We start from the raw sequence: 18,802 nt of genomic DNA, 5'->3' as shown, positions 1-18,802 counted from the left end.
TGCTGAAAGCCCTGTAAAAAAATGAAATGAAGAACTTCTTTTCTTATCAATCTATTTCATTCACTTACTTCCGTTGATTGTTTTTCGATTAATGTTATCCTCTTTGTTAGATAAGGTACCGCGGGGTAAGTGGGTAAATGGGGTAAGCGAAAACAATTGATATATTTTACTGAATATGTGAATTAACCTTTTAAACTCATGCGTAAACCTTTGAGGCCATTCAGAACATTACGATAGGTAAGAGATTTCTGAGATTTTTCAGCCATTTTGCATAATAAAGCGAAAAATTGTTAACCTGTCAACTGTTACTCCGTAAGAAGTTGGCGGCGTACAATCTTATTTTAATATTTTCAGTGGAAAAAAGTTGCGGAAAATAATTTCCTGTACCACTTCTTAGTTGTCCTCTGTGACAGTTTCAAACCGCAATAAAAAAAGTTTTAGTATTAATTCGATGTAGACCTAAAAATAACTAAATTTAAACACCGTCAATTTTCTTATCAGGTGGGGCAAGTGAAAAGTTTATCATTAGAGATTGAATTTGTGTTTTCTCTTCAAGCAGCCATAAGTAAACATGGTTCGCAATTATCATAGAAAAACATAATGTGCCGATAATTCAAGAAACACTATACTCAAGCGTTAAAAGCTATTAGAAATCATGGAACTTCTCTAAAAGATGTTGCCAAACATTACAATATTAATATGTCTACTTCGAGCAGCCAATTAAAAGGAAGACGTTGACTGAAAAGTTGCAATATTAGAGAACACACGGAAATCTCGTGGAATGTCTATGTAAGCTAGTGCAAAACATAAAAATGGGGTATAGTTCCATCCACATAAAAAAGATTCTAAATACGTTATTGAAGGATTCCGTTTGATTTCTCCCGAAGAGTTCCCGACGTCATATTCGACTGTCTCAAAAACAAATAACGAGCGGTGGAAATTCTACATAGTAGAAATGCCATTGCTGTCCTATAATGTAAGAACTGACATTGGAAATGTTGCAGTTATAATGTTGTCGAATCATTTCAACTAACATAACTTGTAGCCAACAGGGTGATCCGCTTCAAAAAACACGCAGCTTAAGCGCCACTCCATTAGGGAGACCACGCGTCCAATTTCTAATTGCCCGGATGAGACTTCCCTGAGGGCGAGTCCATTTAATCTCCTTGAAAGGATTTATGGATCGTTCCAGCTGGCTACGAACTAAAACGGCCAAACGGGAAAACCCTATTATCGCAACATAACCGTATACGCACGACGACACTCAGAGAATCGGTGAGAGACCACCCGTACCCCTAACATCACTGGCACAAAGAGCACATCTAGAGCACAAATTCTCACCTTGATTATTAGGTTCTAGCTTCTACCTTCGCACACACAATTCTTCACGCACACTTTTTGGCCTACTACTAGAACGAAACATTAATTTAACTATTTAACTATACTTAACATCACTTTTCTAACACCTACTTTGGCACACGAAAACACTAACTTAGCAAACGCGGACACTTCCAACTCTTTGGATGATCACGGACGAAATGATCGAGTCTGTGAAGCCTCAGATAAGGGAAAGTGTATCTCGAACGTACCCGGAAGTACGTCATTTCCCGAAAGTCTTCGTGTACTGTCGTGACTACCCAGTTACATTGGACAACTTGTATGCTAGTCGTGCTGCCTTCCCTTTCCCACCTTATCGAGAAAACGAATAGCTTCGACCTAGGGAAGCGTTTGCAAGTTGTTTAATGCTCGTTCGCCTACGCTAAGGGAATACTTTTCAAAATTCAAATTCATTCTTAAAGACTGCATGTTCTTACAACCTATTCTATTCACATTATTTACACAAAATATATACAAAATTATTTACAAAATTCCTGACTGCTACAAACTGACAGAAGAAAATTCAAGTGAAAATAATAACATTTTCTTTGTTTACATGTTACTTATGTTATTGTTCATTGGGAAGCCTTAACAAACGTTAAAGCTAATAGAAATCGTGAATATAACTGTTTGTTTTAAAATTGTTGTTCAAAACGTTGTTTGTTTTAAAATTATTGCCCCACTTTTGGGGCAAATGAAAAGTAGGAAGACATTTTTCAAAAACTTTTTCTCTTTTTTTTTTTTCAATTTTTCATAAAAATTAATTTGAGCATGCTGCTTATATTTGGTGGGAGTCAAGCTAAAAAATATACACGACCTCATTTGTTGCAATTTAAAGTTTCTAGAATTTGAAGAATCTCAACTATGCGAATTCCATTACCCACTTGCCCCACGGTACCTTATAAGAATATTCCTACGTCCATGTTTGCACTTTAAATTCATTGACAACCAGTGTCGTCATCCAAACTTTTTCCCATAACCACACGGATTACTATGTTAGAAAGATTTCATCTAGCATCAAATGAGTCAAAGATATTGATCACAGATCAAGATGGTACTATAGATCCTTATTCTTCTCAGATGATCAGAGTTTCACGTACGTAGGATTTTTGCTAAGGATAACCATAGAAGTTTCCTCCGAGTTTCCATCATGAATTCTTTCAATGATCCTTTCAGATTTTTTTTCAAGAAAATATTAAGTCCTCAAGGAATGTATCCAATGATTTTACCATCATTTTCATATAACTTCCATCAAGATTTTCTTTTACAACATCTTTGAGATTTCAACTATTATTTCCTTCAGGGATTTTCTAGAACTTCCTTCAAATTTATCGTTCAGATTTCAACCAGAGGATTCCTTTAAGAAATACTCCAGTGATTGTTGTTAAGATTTTTTTCAGGAATTATTCTAGAAATTATTAATAAATTTCTCACAGATGTCTTCAAAGAATTTCCTCGGTAATTTTCTCAGAAATATCTCCAGAAAGAGATCAAGGATATGTTTTTTTTCAGAAATTATTGGTGAAATTTTTCATAAATACGGGAGATGTTTCAGAATGCAGTCTCAAAGTAACATCTGATGAAACTTGATTTAGTTTGAAAGTAACTCTTGATGAACTCTATGAAAGAACTATTGATAACATCTCGAAGGATTTCGTTAGTGAATTGCTAAGATGATTGTAATTACTTGAATATTTACTGTAGTACAGGTCGGACTAGGTAAATTTGAACGGAAATTATGGAATGGTATAAATTATATATCCTCGGATAATCCCAGGAGTAATTTTAGGATCAGCTCCTGGATGTGAATGAATGTTTGAAGTAATCCATAAAATACCTGAAAGGATAACTGGATGAAATGGCATAGGAATTCTCGTAGATCTTCCTGGAAAAATTCCCAAATAAATTTCATTAAGGACTGTAGAATGATCTTTTTTTCTTTCTTGAGATAACTCCTGTAGTAAACTTCGAAAGATCTTTTATAGTTACAACTGGTGAAATCAGAAGAGTCGAGAATGGCGTCGGATTTTCTGGAGCAAATTACGAAAAATATCCTCTAACCATCCCTTGAAACAACCGTTCCGTCGATTTGCTTCCACGAACCCAATGGCACCTTCCGCTGCGTTGTTTATGGCTGCTTTGAGACTACTCCAGCAGTCCTCAAGAGGGGCTTCGGTGAGCTCTCCCTCTTCCGGCAACGCTGCCTCAAGGCTTTGCGCGTATTCAGTTGCGACTTCGGGTTGCTTGAGTCGCTCTAGATTGTACCGGAGCGGGCGTCGGTACCGAATGTTGTTCACAACGGAGAGTCGTTGGCGCACTTTAACCGTCACAAGGTAGTGGTCCGAATCGATGTTTGCGCCGCGATAGGTTCTGACGTCGATAATGTCCGAGAAGTGCCTTCCATCAATCAAAACGTGGTCTATTTGTGATTCAGTCTGTTGGGGTGATCTCCAGGTGTACCGATACGGGAGGCTGTGCTGGAAGTAGGTACTACGTATGGCCATGTTTTTGGAGGCGGCGAAATCGATCAGTCTAAGGCCGTTTTCGTTCGTAAGCTGGTGAGCGCTGAACTTCCCTATAATCGGTCTAAATTCCTCCTCCTGGCCAACCTGAGCGTTGAGATCTCCGATAACGATTTTGACATCATGGCTTGGGCAGCCGTCGTATTCACGTTCCAGCTGCGCGTAGAAAGCGTCCTTATCGTCATCGTCACTTGCTAGGTGAGGGCTGTGCACGTTGATTATGCTGATATTGAAGAAACGGCCTTTGATCCTCAACTTGCACATTCTCTCATTGATCGACCACCACCCAATCACGCGCCTCTGCATTTCGCCCATCACGATAAAAGCTGTGCCCAGCTCATGTCTATTGCCGCAGCTCCGGTAGATGGTATAACCATCCCTATACGTATGTACCGTCGTCCCTTTCCAGCAAACCTCCTGCAGCGCTACGATGTCGAACTTGCGGACCATCAATAATTCGGAAAGAATGCAAGTACTTCCCAAGAAATTGAGAGACTTACAGTTCCATGATCCTAGTTTCCAATCGTTAGTCCGTTTTCGATGCCTGGGTCTATGCCGATTGTTCCGGTCCGAATTTACATTGTATGCTTCCTGTACTGATGATTTTTACGGCTGGCTTGTAAGGCCTGCACCAACCCCCTGTCTCGCCGGAGTCCCACGCTGGCACTAGGACGATGATCAGCCGCTCCTAACATGGAGAACAGACGCTGTTTTGAGCCGCCCCTAACATGGAGAACAGACGCTCTGATAAGCTACACCCTCAGAAGAGAGGAGCCCCCCTTCCCTGTCAGCATACGACCAAGGTTCCACCAGGGTTGGTTACCCGATATTCCCTACGGTTACTCGTATCCCAGGCGGCACCACGGGGAGGTAGGGATAGGAGTTACTAGACAAGAGGCTAAGGACCACAAATGGGGTTTATTTTATACCTGCAGGTACGCGAAGTACCAATGGTACGCATTGTTCAGTCATTTACCACCTCATTTACTTTAAAGACCATTTTGCCTGAAAAGGGACTTTCAAAACCTTTCGTTAAATATAGAGACTTGCATTAAAATAGAGACTAAACTTCTAAAACGAGATCCACTGCCAGTCCTTACTGTGTGCAAACCATGTCCCGAAGATGGCAACTAATTTATTTTTCCAACAATAATTGAAACAAAAATCAGCTAGGTAGTTTAAGAATATGGTCTGTAACATACCTCCAAATCAGTTCCATATCCAATTATGGGCCCCGCACTTTTAGGTAGATCCGTTAAAATTTACTAAATTAAACCGAGTTATCGAGAATTAATTTGAATAGGTATTTAGGCTAGTCTAATCACTAATAATATTGATCATGGACAGACATGGATAGACATTGTCGATCAAGGTCACTTTCAAACTGAATTTGTATTTGCTTGTTTTAGTGTTAGTTTTCTGGGAATCAATACCATAACGTTAAATGAAATTCTTGCCACAATTTGGGGGTCCCTTCAAACTCGGGGCCCGGTGCGGTCCGCACGCACCGCACCCCCTAGCTACGCTACTGCTAAGATCTCACCAACAACCTTGTGAAATCTTCTCTCAGAACTTCGAGAATAATTCTCCATGAATCATCTAAAACTCATCTTTGTTTTCAGCTTTTCTAGAAAGCTCAAACGATTAGAGCTTTACGGAGCCATTTTGATATCATTTTTTCCATCAGGGCATTTTTTTCGGATTGTTTGTTTTTCTGAATATTTGAAAGATAAAGTGGTAATTTTTAAAAACGTGTTTTCTTTATTTTCAGTCCAGAGACTCGACCGCCCGACAACGGCCTTGCGTTGTGCACTTGTGCTGAAATCTTTTTCATAGAAAAGAAATGCGTTATATGTACAGTCTTAGCATCGGACACAGGATGATTCTACACCCCGTTCCTCGTTTTTTTATACAGTGACAATATAAATTAAAATCTGGTCCATTTACTACACTCTAAACGAGACTATATCCGAAAATAATATTAATTTATACGCAGCAATTCGGCTGCTAGTAATTTTTTGTTTTTTTTTCTTCCTTTTTTACGTCTTTATCTCTCGCTTTTTCTTACACACTAATAAGGGTATCAAGCTATTTTTGCACTTATTTCGTTGTTTATAATTTGTAAAAAAACGTCGCATTCGTTACGGTTACTTTTTTTTAAATATATATTAATCTATGTGTTCGCTTTATACACATCTTAAAATTCAGTCGAAATCGATTGTTTTGAATTTTCATTCTTTGCTCACTCACACCCGTTCTCTCTCTCACTCTCATCCGTCAACTTTCGCTAGTTTTAAAACAAACTGAACACACAAAAAGAGAGAATATACGAAATCGCTTTGCGAAACGCGACCAACAGGAGCTCAGCCAGTTCCGACTCGAAAAGAGGGGGTTGTTTTGTCTAGGACAATGGATTTGGGGCTGCAATAGTCTTTTAGACGCTAATAGTTTGATCCAATAGGAGTGCATTGTACAGTTTGAAAATGTTTGTCGGAATCATAGCAGGCCCTGCGGATCGTGTGTTTCCATAGCGACGATCTCACACGCATACACACGAACACATTTTCACACAATATTACCTAGCTTTAATTTGCACTTTTTCACCTTGGGTTAAAAGTCGGTATAGTCGAAGAGAAGAATATGTGTAGGGTACATATAAAAAGATTCTCTCCAGAGGGGGAAAAACAATAGATTTTAAAGGTGTGTCTTAGAGGCTATGCGATAGTTCATTGGGCTTGCGTTGTCTCGATGCTCGTGTCTCGTGTTTAAATGTACAGTTGAGTTTGCAAGAAACGGGGTTATTTTTACCGATTTTTTATATTTATACAAATTTTCTACAAAGGTGATTGTTCAATAAGATTGTTTTACAAGGAAAGTTGTCACGTAACTGCTCCTTTCAGTCTAACTGCCAAACGTATTTTTGCATTGTTCGGTTCGGTTGAATTTTGCATAAGTCTTGACTAATTTGGCCTACTAAGGTTCGTTCTCTCTAAAAGTTTGCATTTTTGTTTCAGTGTATGCCCCGTCTCTTTTTCTCTCTCGCTTTTTCGTTATCAATAGAAAATAAAAGTATCGTTAAAATCCTCGTTAAATTCAAATCCAAGAAAAAGGCTAAATCACAGATAAAATATGTGGATAACAAACAAAAAAAAACTTCCTAAACTATTGAATGCGTAAAATATAGGGCGAAAATACAACTTTCGTTAATTTGTTCGCTGCTAATTTACGTCTCTTTCTCTCCTTACCACTACTACTATTACTGGTGCCTCCCGGAACGTTCTGTATTGCCGAAAAGAAGTTGCTGAACAAACTAAAAATGATCTTATAAAAGAAATCAAAGAAAAAGTTTTCAAAAAACTAAACGGAAAATGTCTAATTTTGCTCGAAGGAGCATTTTCTCGTATAAAATAAGTAAAAAATAAAATCAATAAACAAACAAAAAAAACTGTTCACTTCTTTGAACTTCCCTACAAAAAATAAACTAACAAGAAAAGTCGGCATCTAAAGCGGAAGTGGGGGCCTCCTGAATCAGTCTAACGCCTCTCACAGTACCAACCTCGAGCGGGACTTGACAAGTCGAGTACCACCGCCGCCGCCGCCACCACCGCCTCCCAGTCCGCCGGACCCACTGGGGCCGGGACCGGCCATGGCCGACCCTCTGACCACATCGCCACCGTTCCAGCTGCGGCTCTTGGACCGGAAGTGCCGATACGCGTCCCCAAACAGCGGATCCAGCATCGGCCGGTAGGCTACCGGGTCGCACAGGTCCGGGTGCAGGGCGAAGAAGTCTTTGTAGCCGCCGTGCAGCAAATAGATCTCCGGATAGTGCAACGCCGGGTAGCTGTCCGAGTTCAGGATCCGATCGTGATTGCGCAAGAAGCGAGATCTGCAGAAGAAGAAAAGGGTCCCGGATTAGTTCGGGTGTACGGGTTGAAGTGATGGGATTTGAATTGGGCACGATTCGGTAACGCGACGATTAGTTTGAATGAGTTGACAAATAGATGGCGCCACTGTTCTGTCTTCATGCTGGTAAAATGCTACTTTTCATCGATGTTACCTTTTTTTAGGGATCACGAAATCCTTTGCATTTCGATTCATTTTTTCTGCTTAAGTGGAAAACCGAACAGTTTTTTAAGATGAAATGAATTAAAAAACTAAAGATTTTGCTATTTCTCGCAAGAAACAATTGACGACGTGAGTAGCAATTTACGAGCGTGTTTTGCATCGCTACCGTTACCTCGTAAAATTACACAATAAGCGATCGAATACTTACAGCTTAGGCCCCCGCTCGGAGGAGAACTCGCAGTGGAACACGATGATGTGGCGCTTCAGGGGTGCTTCGGCGACGGAGGATTCCGCCACCGTGGGCGGTTCAGTCTTGCTTTTGATCAGTTCTTCCAGGATCTGCTCCTGGGTGTAGAGGTTCTTGGCGCCTCGGATGTGGCCGCCCTCGAATTCGTACGGGTACCGGCAGTCGATGATCTTGAACGAGGCAATCTGATGGTCGAAGGTACCGCGCAGCAGTTCGGCCATGATGGTCGGCGTGATGGATTTCAGGTCCCGGTGGCGGCCCTCGATCAGGGGCAGCACGTACGACTTGCTGAAGTCCCCGATGAGGTCTGGCTCCGTGGAGGACCGCGAGAGGGCACTCATGATGTGGGCATCGTTCATGGAGATGGACTTTTGCAGGATCGGTCGCTTCGACGGTACGGTCAAGAGGGAGGGGCTGTCACGTGGAGAGGGTTCTACGGTGCGCAACGAGCTGACTGGGGTAAGAACTTCGGTTTTGTGGCGCTTGCTTTGAATGGGGCTGATTCCCGGTGGTTCCGGACGTTTGAAGCAGCGTGTTGGGTCTGGTCGGGAGGCGAATGGAGTTATGCTGAGGTTTTCTTTGTCCGGAGTAGCTCGCAGGCGCTCCGGGGTCTTGGCAGGCGACTGGTAGCTGCTTGCGACAGGCGATCCGAAGATGAGATTGGACTTGGCGCGTCGAGCGATTGGGTTTTCTGAGAGGCTCAGACAACGTCGGAAGAATGGCCGCTTGGCTTCCGGGGTGGTCTTGGTCGCTTTGATGTCCCCGCAGATCAGCGAGTTGAGATTGCTGGGCAGTTGAGCATTATCGTCCAGGGTGTCCATCTCGAACAGCTCCATGTCGATGTCGTCCATGGATTCCATCGAGCCGGATGAGAGGCTGTGGAAGATCCGCATCGGGTTGGCAGCTGGCGAAACGGCGGTCGAATTCTGACGGGGAGCGGACGGCTGGATGAAACGAAACAGCGATTGACTCTTGTGGCCTTCGCTGGATACGCTCGCGCCATAGCCGGAGTCCATCGAGTTGGGGTCATAGTCTTCCAGGGGTCGTCGCAGCCGGTTGGCGCTTCCCGGTCCGGTGCCCTCGAGCAAGGTCGCACTGATGATGGTCTGTTTGTTCGGGGTGACCTCGGAGGGGAGCAGCTCGGTGGTGTCCTCGGGGCAGTCGCATGGGCTGCATGGCCGAGGGCTGGCTTGGGGGCTGTTGCCATGGTAGAACGAGAGCTCCTCCTCGGTCGGCAGATTCTCCTTGCCCGGCGATCCTAGGAACTTGTTGTCCATACGGAGCGGTGCAATGTGCAGCCGGCGCTGAACGCTGCGCTGTCGCTGTTCCGTCAGGCGGCTAGCCGGTGACCTGCCGGCTGAGTTCAGCGAGAAGGTGGTCGAAATGCGACTGTAAGGAAGAAGGAGAGACAAAGAAGACATTAGCCATTAGTTTCGTTTGTAAAGTTTGTGTGTGCGAGAGCAAGTTTTTCGCGGCGACGATCAAGGATAACCGGAAAAGAGGTCTCGTCGAGCCTGATTATCATATTTTTTGCGCGCATCTATATCTAGGTGCCCCTATGAATGTGAACCCCCTTTTAGTCCTCGCAGTGTGGAAATAGCGTGTAGCGTAATTATCATCATAAACATATTCCCCGTGCAAGCGCAGGGTTCTTCAGCCGTCAAGCAGACAGACAGACGAAGGGATCTCCTGCAAACATAGCACACAATACGGGAGACCTTCTGGAGCGCCTGGACAGCAGGAGAAGGCGGCGGGGCGATGCGAAGAGTTTCGTTTCCCTCCATCTACGCACACATCTGGCATCGCTTCTCGCCAAGAGTTTTGTTCGCCTCTAGTAGGCGCTGGCTGCGCTAAGAGAGCTACGACCGGAGTCATGGCTTGCTACGCTACGCAATGCAACAACAACAACATCAAAAATGAACGTGTGAATGCAGAGCTGCAAAGAGGGCATTGAATGCTTCTTCGGGGAGTCCGGAGGACGAGCGAACGAACGAACGGACGGAGGAAACAAGAGAGAGAGGACTAAAAATAGACCCCTTCCCAAGCCAGAAGCCCTACGAGAATCGATCGAAAACCGAGGGAAATGCAAGTCGTCTTCGATCGATCAATCGTCGATGCCAAAAATTATGACAGTGCGCTGAAACGCACGCGAATTTCACGCGACCGCGCGTAACCCTAACCTATCCCAACGTTGATGAATGAACGGCGACTCCCGAGTGACGACACGGCGGCTCATTAGCGCGAAAGTGCGTGGGGGCCGCCGCCCGTCCAAATTTGGAGACAGATTGGAGACGGTGATCGCCATCGTGCGAAGCCGGCCGGTCTCGTTAGACGAAGCCAAAAGCAAAAAAACGTAAACAAGCCGGTGTCTGAAATCTCACCGGCGACGACGACGACGAAGTAGTAAAATGAATGAAAGTGCAAGTTTTTCGCGCATCCGATGGGCACCGTCAGTCGATCGTGGACTGGACTCGCGAAATTTTTGCACTCTCCTCTTCGGCGGTCTGATTCGGCTTTTCCCGCGGAGTGCCGACTTGAAAAAAAAAATGCACACGAATAGACCACGATGAGCACGATAATGGGGTGGAGGGCGGAGTGAGGCAGAGATTTAGAGCGTTTGGTCTATTTCCTCTGGATTTTCGCGAAAAAAGCCTCGGCTTGCCGATCGTAGACGGCCTTGGCAAGGTGATTTTCGCGAGCACGAGCGAAGGCGGCGGCGAAAATAAAAAACGAATGAAGATCGGCGCTGCGCGAATCTCACTCGGACGGTGGAAATTAATTGTAAGTGGAGGAGAGCTATCATCATCACGGGAGAGTAATTGAGCGGTGATTAACACGTTTGGGGATCGGTTTCTGTATGTTAGATAAAAGCGAGCCGAACGGTGAGCTTGATTATGGGGAATCGTTTGCGCATTACTTAAGTAGTACTTAAGTTTGGTTGTTTTGAGGGAAAATTAGAGTGATTTGGCGGAGGCGGCTGTAATCGTTGCTAATTTAAGCAATTTCAATCATCATTTGGAGCTGATTTTCATTTGTAATGTTTAGGCGTTTGAAGTTTGAAGTAAAAAATGAGGCTTTGATTTGGCAGTGATGGAAAAATTCACTGTTGTTGCCATCAACTTACTTCGAAAGATAAATATCCCGAGTATCTGTAATAATCAGTTTCTCTTCAATGATTTTCTCTTTGAGTTGTTACGCAAAATTTAGTCTAATTTCGTAAGATTTGAATATGCATATGAGCGGAAGAGAAATCGAATATTGTAGTTACGTCGTTATGATATCAAAGTACGATTTTTGAGAGAATGTTTGCCCTACAATAATTTTCTTGAAGGTAATTAGCACAGTTCTACAAAACTTAGATGTTTTTGGCATAAGCCACGAGTAGACTTCAGGAAATCTGGATTATATCATGCTTCGTAAAGTTAAATTTACTTAGGAAAACGCTTAGAGTTTTATTATTTTCGGAAATTAGTTCAACTTCAACACGAATAACTTTCATCACTGATTATTGAACAGTCTATAAAACATTGGTTAATCCGTGAGAAAATGAAATTTGAAAAAAGAATCATCGAAAAAAGAATAATTGCTTCAAAAACTGATTGGCACGATCATCATAGTTGACCATGATCACTTGACATATCGAAGTGATCAGCTTATTTTCATACCAAATTGTTAATCGGTAATGCAATGATAAAAAACTGTAAATTACATTTCGATAGTATGATTTTAACAAATTCGTGGATGTTTTTTTTTTTCAATTTTAACATACCTTTGGTACTATAATTCAAAGAGTGCATACAACACGATTTTTGGACAAAATTCCATATTATGGTCGACTATTTTAATCAAAATCCGTTACGAAATGTTCTGCTATCAAAATCAAGACACTTTCAACCAAAGTTTGACGTAGCACTACGGTGAACCGAGTCACACGAGCAAACCATGTGCTTTTCTCCCTAGAATTTCATTTCATATGTTAGATAAAACTGTCCCCAGGGCAAGATCGAACCGCGAGCACTCGATTCCACACTACCTAACCATCACTTAAGTCAACTTTTCCCATTCGAAACGGGGCCACTCCGAGAAAGTTCACTGTCCCCTTGGACCCCAACGATCTAATTTGAGTGATTTTTAATCAACTTCCTGCATGCGCGCATGGATCGTTTCCCACTAGTTTTTTTTTTTGGTTTTGTAACGAGGGGGAATCGGCGCACGTACTTCTTCGACTAGCCGCAATACTACAGACGAGGAGAACATGCGGCAGTCGTCGTCGTCGTCATCGTCGTCGTCGTCATCGTCGTCTTCGTCACCGACGATCCTCGAGAGAAAAGTCAAAGGAGGAAGTGTTTATTTCTTCTCCCATGACTGCACACACTCGGGGCAAATATATCCACAAACTGCTGCAGTCAGACGACGAGGCTCTGAGGGGTACGGAGAATAGGTACAAATTTCAGCTGCCGTCCCTCGCTTTGTATTTTTGCCTCATTTTTGCTGCTCGATAAGCAGCTACGGGGCACAAAGTCCCGTTTGAGACGAATTTTTCCCTTCACTCAAATTTTGTGCTAGGACTAGTTGAATAAAATTTATTAAAGGACTTATCGCGCGATTCCGATCCTCGCGCTCTCAATCAATCATTCGTTCTAATTAAGGATAATCCGGACCATTAGGGAACACCTTTGTTCGATGGTTAGAGCCTTACCTTGTACACTCGGAGAGATCGAAGTCGATATTTTCCAACATCATTTTGAAAGTGTTCTTTTCGGCCGGCACTTTTCAATTAAGTCCTTTAGGTTCGATTCAACTCGATCGCACTCGCACTTTCGATCAACACACACACGCTTCTTGTAACTCTTGTCGACCGTCACTCGGCAACCATTTTCGATCGAATTCTCACGCAACGTTCACTTGGATCACTTTAATTTCCCGTAATCTAATCGGAGCAAGTCCTCATCTCATTGTCTCGTGTGTTATCGCTCTGTCAAAAAACAAGTGCACCGCGTTCACGTTGTTGTTAATCACTAATCTCTCTCTTCGTTATCATACAGTGATCCTCATCATCCGAAAGCCTGAGAAAGTTTCCAAAGTCCTTCACCGCCTACTCCCACTTATGCTACCACATTAAGGTTCGGGTTCTTTGGGCTTTTCGTAAGTCTCTGGAGCTGCTTCCGCTCGCCTTGAAGCGCTGAACTCAACTAACTTCCAGTTCTATCGGCTCCGATCAACTGCTGGCCCGTGTACCGAGGAGACCTTCTTCCCTTCTAGCAGCAGGCGATGACATACACAATCGAGAGCTCAACATAACACTCGCACAGGAGGTTCTCGCCCGTTCCTTGTCCCACTCGTTCGTCCTTGCTTATCGTGTTCTCGCACTCGCTCGACTGCTCTGTGCTCCGCACTAGCACTCTCGCATGGCATACTTGATCTACCCTCTTTTCACGTCGAGCCTACTTCGGCATACGCACGCACACACTCACACCCATCGCAGCAAACCAGTTATGCTTATGTTCGTTCTCTCCTTCGCATCGCGTTCTTATGTTGAGTGATCGCTTCTTTCCACCACCTCCACAACCCGTACACCTTCCTCCCTTTCCGTATTAACCTCCTGTAGTCTTCGTCGTCTTATCCATTCTCCAACATAGCCTTCGTAGTCGTCGGTCGGTTCGTGGATGTGTTGTCTTGCCGGCAAAGGTCCAGTTCGACTCGGTCCACTGACTGGACACTATTGTCGGGATCGCCGAGATTCCTGTTGGAGGAGGCTCTCCTCTCCTCTCGCCACCAACACATACCAGCTCCGAAAACCAGTATTGATGCTGGTAATTAAGACTAATCTTCTTCTGCCGCGCGGACCGGGATCTGCTGGACGACGGACTCCTCTCGGCTGGTGAGGATTTTTTGTTGCCTTTCTCTCGAACGACAAGGAGTTGAACCGCGAAAGGCAATCGATTCGATGGAAAAGGAGACAACACGTTGGGCAACTTTTGCTGATCAATATTCAATCCAATCTTGATGGATGCAGGTTCTTTCGACCTTAAAAAATATCTGGATATCCAATCAATTTTATTATCAAATTATCAAAGAAAACGGTAAAATTCAGCAACCTGCATTCTTCCCACCAATAAATCCCACATCCCTGCTAGGTGGATTTCCCCAAGATGATTTTTTATTCTTTCCTGTGCGCTACTCTCGGGTTTGAGTTTCTTCATCCTTGTGGTTGAGCCAGAGCTTGGAGGCGATCCGATCATCGTCTATACCTAGCTATGTACCTCTAGTACAGAACAAGTGCCGAACGGACCCTTTCTTTTCCTTCGCCTTGCCGGACGCCTCCCGCCTAATCGGTTGCTGCGCAGGTTAACCAAAAAAAAAAAAAAACAAGAAGCAAATCCCGGGATGTGGTTTATGAGAAAAAAGGCCAGTTTGGACTGATGGCTGGAAATATTGTGATTTCTAATCGTTTGATTATAAACTTTAAAAAAATTATATATCGCAATTGAGACTTCAAGTTGATAAATTTTTGAGAGATGGTCAGCTAAGTCACTTTTCCCAGAAAAATCGACGCATATATAACTTTTTCGAACCTTCACACTTAGTTTTATTTTACGAGCTCGGTTATGCGAATCTCCGTTTTACAACTTTTTATCGAGATTCACCTTACAAATTTTACGATTGCTAAGTAACGAAGCACGAATTACTAAAACTAGGCTTCTATTTCCTGAGATCTCATGAATTTTGTTTGTCAACTTCTCGACTGTATATGTAAATATCGGTCAGAATTAGCCGAGATTCAGCAGAGCTTCAAATCGTATGACAAGTCACGATTATTTTTTCTGTAGTTTATCTTGTATATGCTGGAATGGAAGGCTTCAATTTTAAAAGCTTGCAGGCTTCTTCTCCAGGCTTCTCATCCAGAAATTGGAAAGCTTTTCTCGTGAAACTTAAAAATCTTCTACATAGAAGCTTTTCCAGAAGCTAGAATGCCTCTCTCCCAGATGCTGGAAATGCTTTTCTGCCAGAAGCTGAAATGGTTGTGATAAGAAGTAGTATATTTTTCTTCCAGAGGCCGGATTACTCGGACAGCTTCTCTTTTAGTAGCTGGAATGCTTCTCTTTTAGTAGCTGGAATGCTTCTATTCCAAAAGCTGGAACGCTCCCCTTCCAGAAGCTGGAGTACTTCTCTTCCAGAAGCTGGATTGCTCCTCTGCCAAAAGTTGAATGCTTTTCTTCCAGAAGCTGGAATGCTTCTCTTCCAGAAGCTGAAATGCGTTTCAAAAGCTGGGATGCTTCTTTACCAGAAGTTGGATACCTTTCTTCCATAAGCTGGAATGCTTCTCTTCCAGAACCTATAATGCGTCTCATCCAGAAACTGGATTTGCTTCCCTTTCAGAAACTGGAATGCTTCTCTTCTAGAAGCTGGAATGCCTCTCTTTCAGAAGCTGTAAAACTTTTCATCTCTTCCAAAAGCTAGAATGCCTCTCTTCCAGATGCTGGAATGCCTCTCTTCCAGATGCTGGAAAGCTTTTCTTTCAGAAGCTGACATGCTTCTCTTTCAGAAGCTGAAATGCTTATCTGGCATAAGCTGGAATGCTTCTCTTCCAGAAGCTGGAATGCTTCTCTTCCTGCAGTTGAAATGTTTCTCTTCTAGATGCTGGAATACTTCTCTGCCAGAAGCTGGAATATTTCGCTTCTATGAGCTGGAGTGCCTCTCTCCTAGAAGCTGTAATGTATCTCTTTCAGAAGCTGGAAAACTTCCCATCTCTTCCAGAAGTTGGAAAGCTTCTCTCCTAGAGCCTGGAAAGTTTCTGCTCCAAAAATTGGAAATATATTTCCGTCCAGAAAATGTAAACCTGCTCTTCCAGAAGTTGAAAATCGTCCCATTCAGAAGTTTGAAAGTTTTAATTCTAGAATTGAACAGATTCTTTTCCAGAAGCTGGGAAGTTTCTCTTCCAGGATTTGGAAAGCTTTTCATCTAGAAGCTAAAATCTTTCAAAAAATGAAAGGCTTTTCTTCCAGCAGGGAGGTTTCTGTCTTCCGCAAACTTTTCTTCTTCTTCTCCGTTGCATTTTGTCCTCATTCGACAGCCCCGTTATTTTTTGAGAAAGTTGCTTTCGTAGAACGTGTGACAGGCTCGACAATATGCTATGCCCAGGGAAATCAAGGAAATCAGGATTACGAAAAGATTTTAGACCGACCAGAATTAGCATAGCATAGACTGATTGTACATGTCAATGGTTGCTACACCGTGATTGATCGGAACTGGTAAGAATTGCACTTCGATCCAAATGAATAAGGGATGGGAGTTTCCGCTTACTCTCGAAGTGCAACTTTAGCAGATCTAATATTATTGATCAATAACGACGCCGGCCAAGTCCTTACAGTCAGTTGGGATGGGGAAGGAATGTTAGGGTGTAATGATTGTTGCTTCTAGAGACCGAGAATACCTCTGCATCTCCACAATCACCACGGGAAGGGTGTTTATTAGTGAGGGACGAAAAGATCTGGGAGTCACCTCTGGTCGATGATGCGATCCATGGACAAGGGGGAAATATACGACTTATATTTAAAACTAGTTTTGTATTTTTTCGAGATGTTTTTGGTAGAAGCTTTAAAAAATACATCAACATCTATAATGTCGAACAATTCAAAAGATGTTTTTATTAATGACGAAAACTGAAAATTACTTGTATATATTTTAAATTATATGCAACAGGAATAATGCCGACACTTGTAGTGACGAACTATACATAGTTTGTTTGAAAATTACTTATGAGTATTACTGTGCATTTTGTCTCGATATGGTAGAAGTTTTAAAAATACGTCATCATTCACAATGTCGAACAATTCAAAAGATAATATTTAATAATGTCAAAAAGAGAAATATATATGTATATGGAAATTGTATAAGAAAAAAGCATAATGCCGACACTTATAGTGACGAACCATACAAAGTTTGTTTTAATATTACTTAAAAGTTACGCTTCCAAGAAGAAAATGTGTTATCACAAGCATGAAACGAACTCACCAGTTGGTAATCCATCCTCGATTGACCAAAAAACTGACACTGACAGCAAAACTTCTTGGCGTCCCGAAAACAAACCGTCTTGCTTGTGCCTTCCCAAATACCTACCCAGCAAGACGCTCCGAAAAAAAATCTCCGGCGACGAAAACACGCGCGAAACCGTGAGCAAAATCTATCGGACGACGCAAAACCGAACTGTCCTGCTTGGCCTTCACGAAGCACTACCCTAAACAGCTCGAAGATTTATTATATTCAAAGTAGATTTTCTCAAAACTAGGTTTTTGTCACTTAGGTAAACCCTTTTGCTTATTCTAAAAAATGTGACATGACGACAAGTTTTACTATATGTATTTTTTCATGACTTTCACTAGGAGTTTCATCACAAATTAATTCAGGCATTTGCCTAAATGTTCAAATATTACTCCGGAAATTTATGGAGAAGTTCATTTAGTGATTATTTCCCAAGAAAGTCCTCCACAAATTTCCTAAGGGAATTTCCCCAAGATTTCTAGATTACTTTTAGGATATCTCAAGAATTCAACCTGGATTTTCTCAAGATGAAGCACAGAAATGGAACCAACTGAGATACTCCAAAAATTCTTTGAGAAATTTTTCAAGAATTTGGTAAATCCTCCAATATTTTCTCCAGTTATCATTCATCCATTTTCCTGGGACATCCTCCAAAATTCCCGATCAAAAAAAAAAGTGTTACAGAAATTCCATCAATAGCTTCTCCAGAAGTTTCTAGGGATTGTCTTTCAGGCTTTATATAATATTGCAACTGAACTGGGGATTTCTCTAAAGATACCTTTAGCAATTCCTCAAAAGATTTCTTTAAAGATTTCTACAGAAATTCGTCCTGTAATTCTTTGAGACTTTTTCAAGTAAGTCTTCAGTGTTTTTTCTTCTCAGAAATTCTCCCAGGAATGTCTCCTGGGAAATGCCTAGGAAATCAATCCTGAAAATCCTAGAGTAACCTCTGATAAACTTGGGTAAGTTTTAAAGTCACCCTTAATGAACTCCAAAATAACTCCTAGACTCTTGCAGAAGTTTGAGAAGATTTGTTAGATAAGTTAATCAAAAATAAAAATCAATCGAATCTCGGAATAGTATTCCTCGGAATTTTCTCTAAAAAAATCTCGTCAAGCATTAGACTGGATATCTATAGAAGTTTGTGTAGAAATGTTCAGAGGAATTATTTCAGAAGTTTTGAAGATTGCATGGAATTTAAAGTTTAAAGTTTTAAAGATTGCATGGAATTTCATTTGAGTAACTTGTTTATGAAATGTTTGGTAAAATCAGAGACGAATAGAGACATAGGAGTCGGGTTGAGAATCGGTACCACTTCTAGTACTGCATACGATCCCTTGGTACTACAAAAGGTACCCAAGTTTGATAGATCGCAGTACACTTTTCACGGCATTCTAGATTTTACTGTATCACCTCATGTGCCATAAAATTTTGGGTGACTGCAAGCAACATGGAGGTCTTTATTTCGTCTTAAAAAAATCCTAGGATGAAATCCTGCAGAAATGTTTGGAAGATCTCCTAGAGTGACAATTTAAGAATGCGTTTGAAA

The 18,802-nt window shown here is 42.2% G+C and overlaps 1 protein-coding gene across 1 annotated transcript; it reads right to left on the bottom strand.

Moving 5' to 3' along the window:
- Positions 1-5,637: 5,637 nt before the first annotated feature.
- On the bottom strand, positions 5,638-13,512 carry LOC5564376 (M-phase inducer phosphatase). The gene is made up of 3 exons (XM_021857477.1): positions 12,911-13,512; positions 8,173-9,600; positions 5,638-7,785 (listed from the first exon to the last, which is right to left on the bottom strand). The coding sequence occupies exons 1-3, from the start codon at positions 12,952-12,954 to the stop codon at positions 7,443-7,445; spliced, it is 1,815 nt and encodes a 604-aa protein (XP_021713169.1). The 5' UTR covers positions 12,955-13,512; the 3' UTR covers positions 5,638-7,442.
- Between the last annotated feature and the right edge of the window lie 5,290 nt (positions 13,513-18,802).

Source organism: Aedes aegypti, chromosome 1, assembly GCF_002204515.2.
Source record: "Aedes aegypti strain LVP_AGWG chromosome 1, AaegL5.0 Primary Assembly, whole genome shotgun sequence".
NCBI classification, from domain to species: domain Eukaryota; kingdom Metazoa; phylum Arthropoda; class Insecta; order Diptera; family Culicidae; genus Aedes; species Aedes aegypti.
The sequence above is the reverse complement of the archived record's forward strand: the minus strand, read 5'-3'. Positions and strand labels throughout refer to the sequence as shown.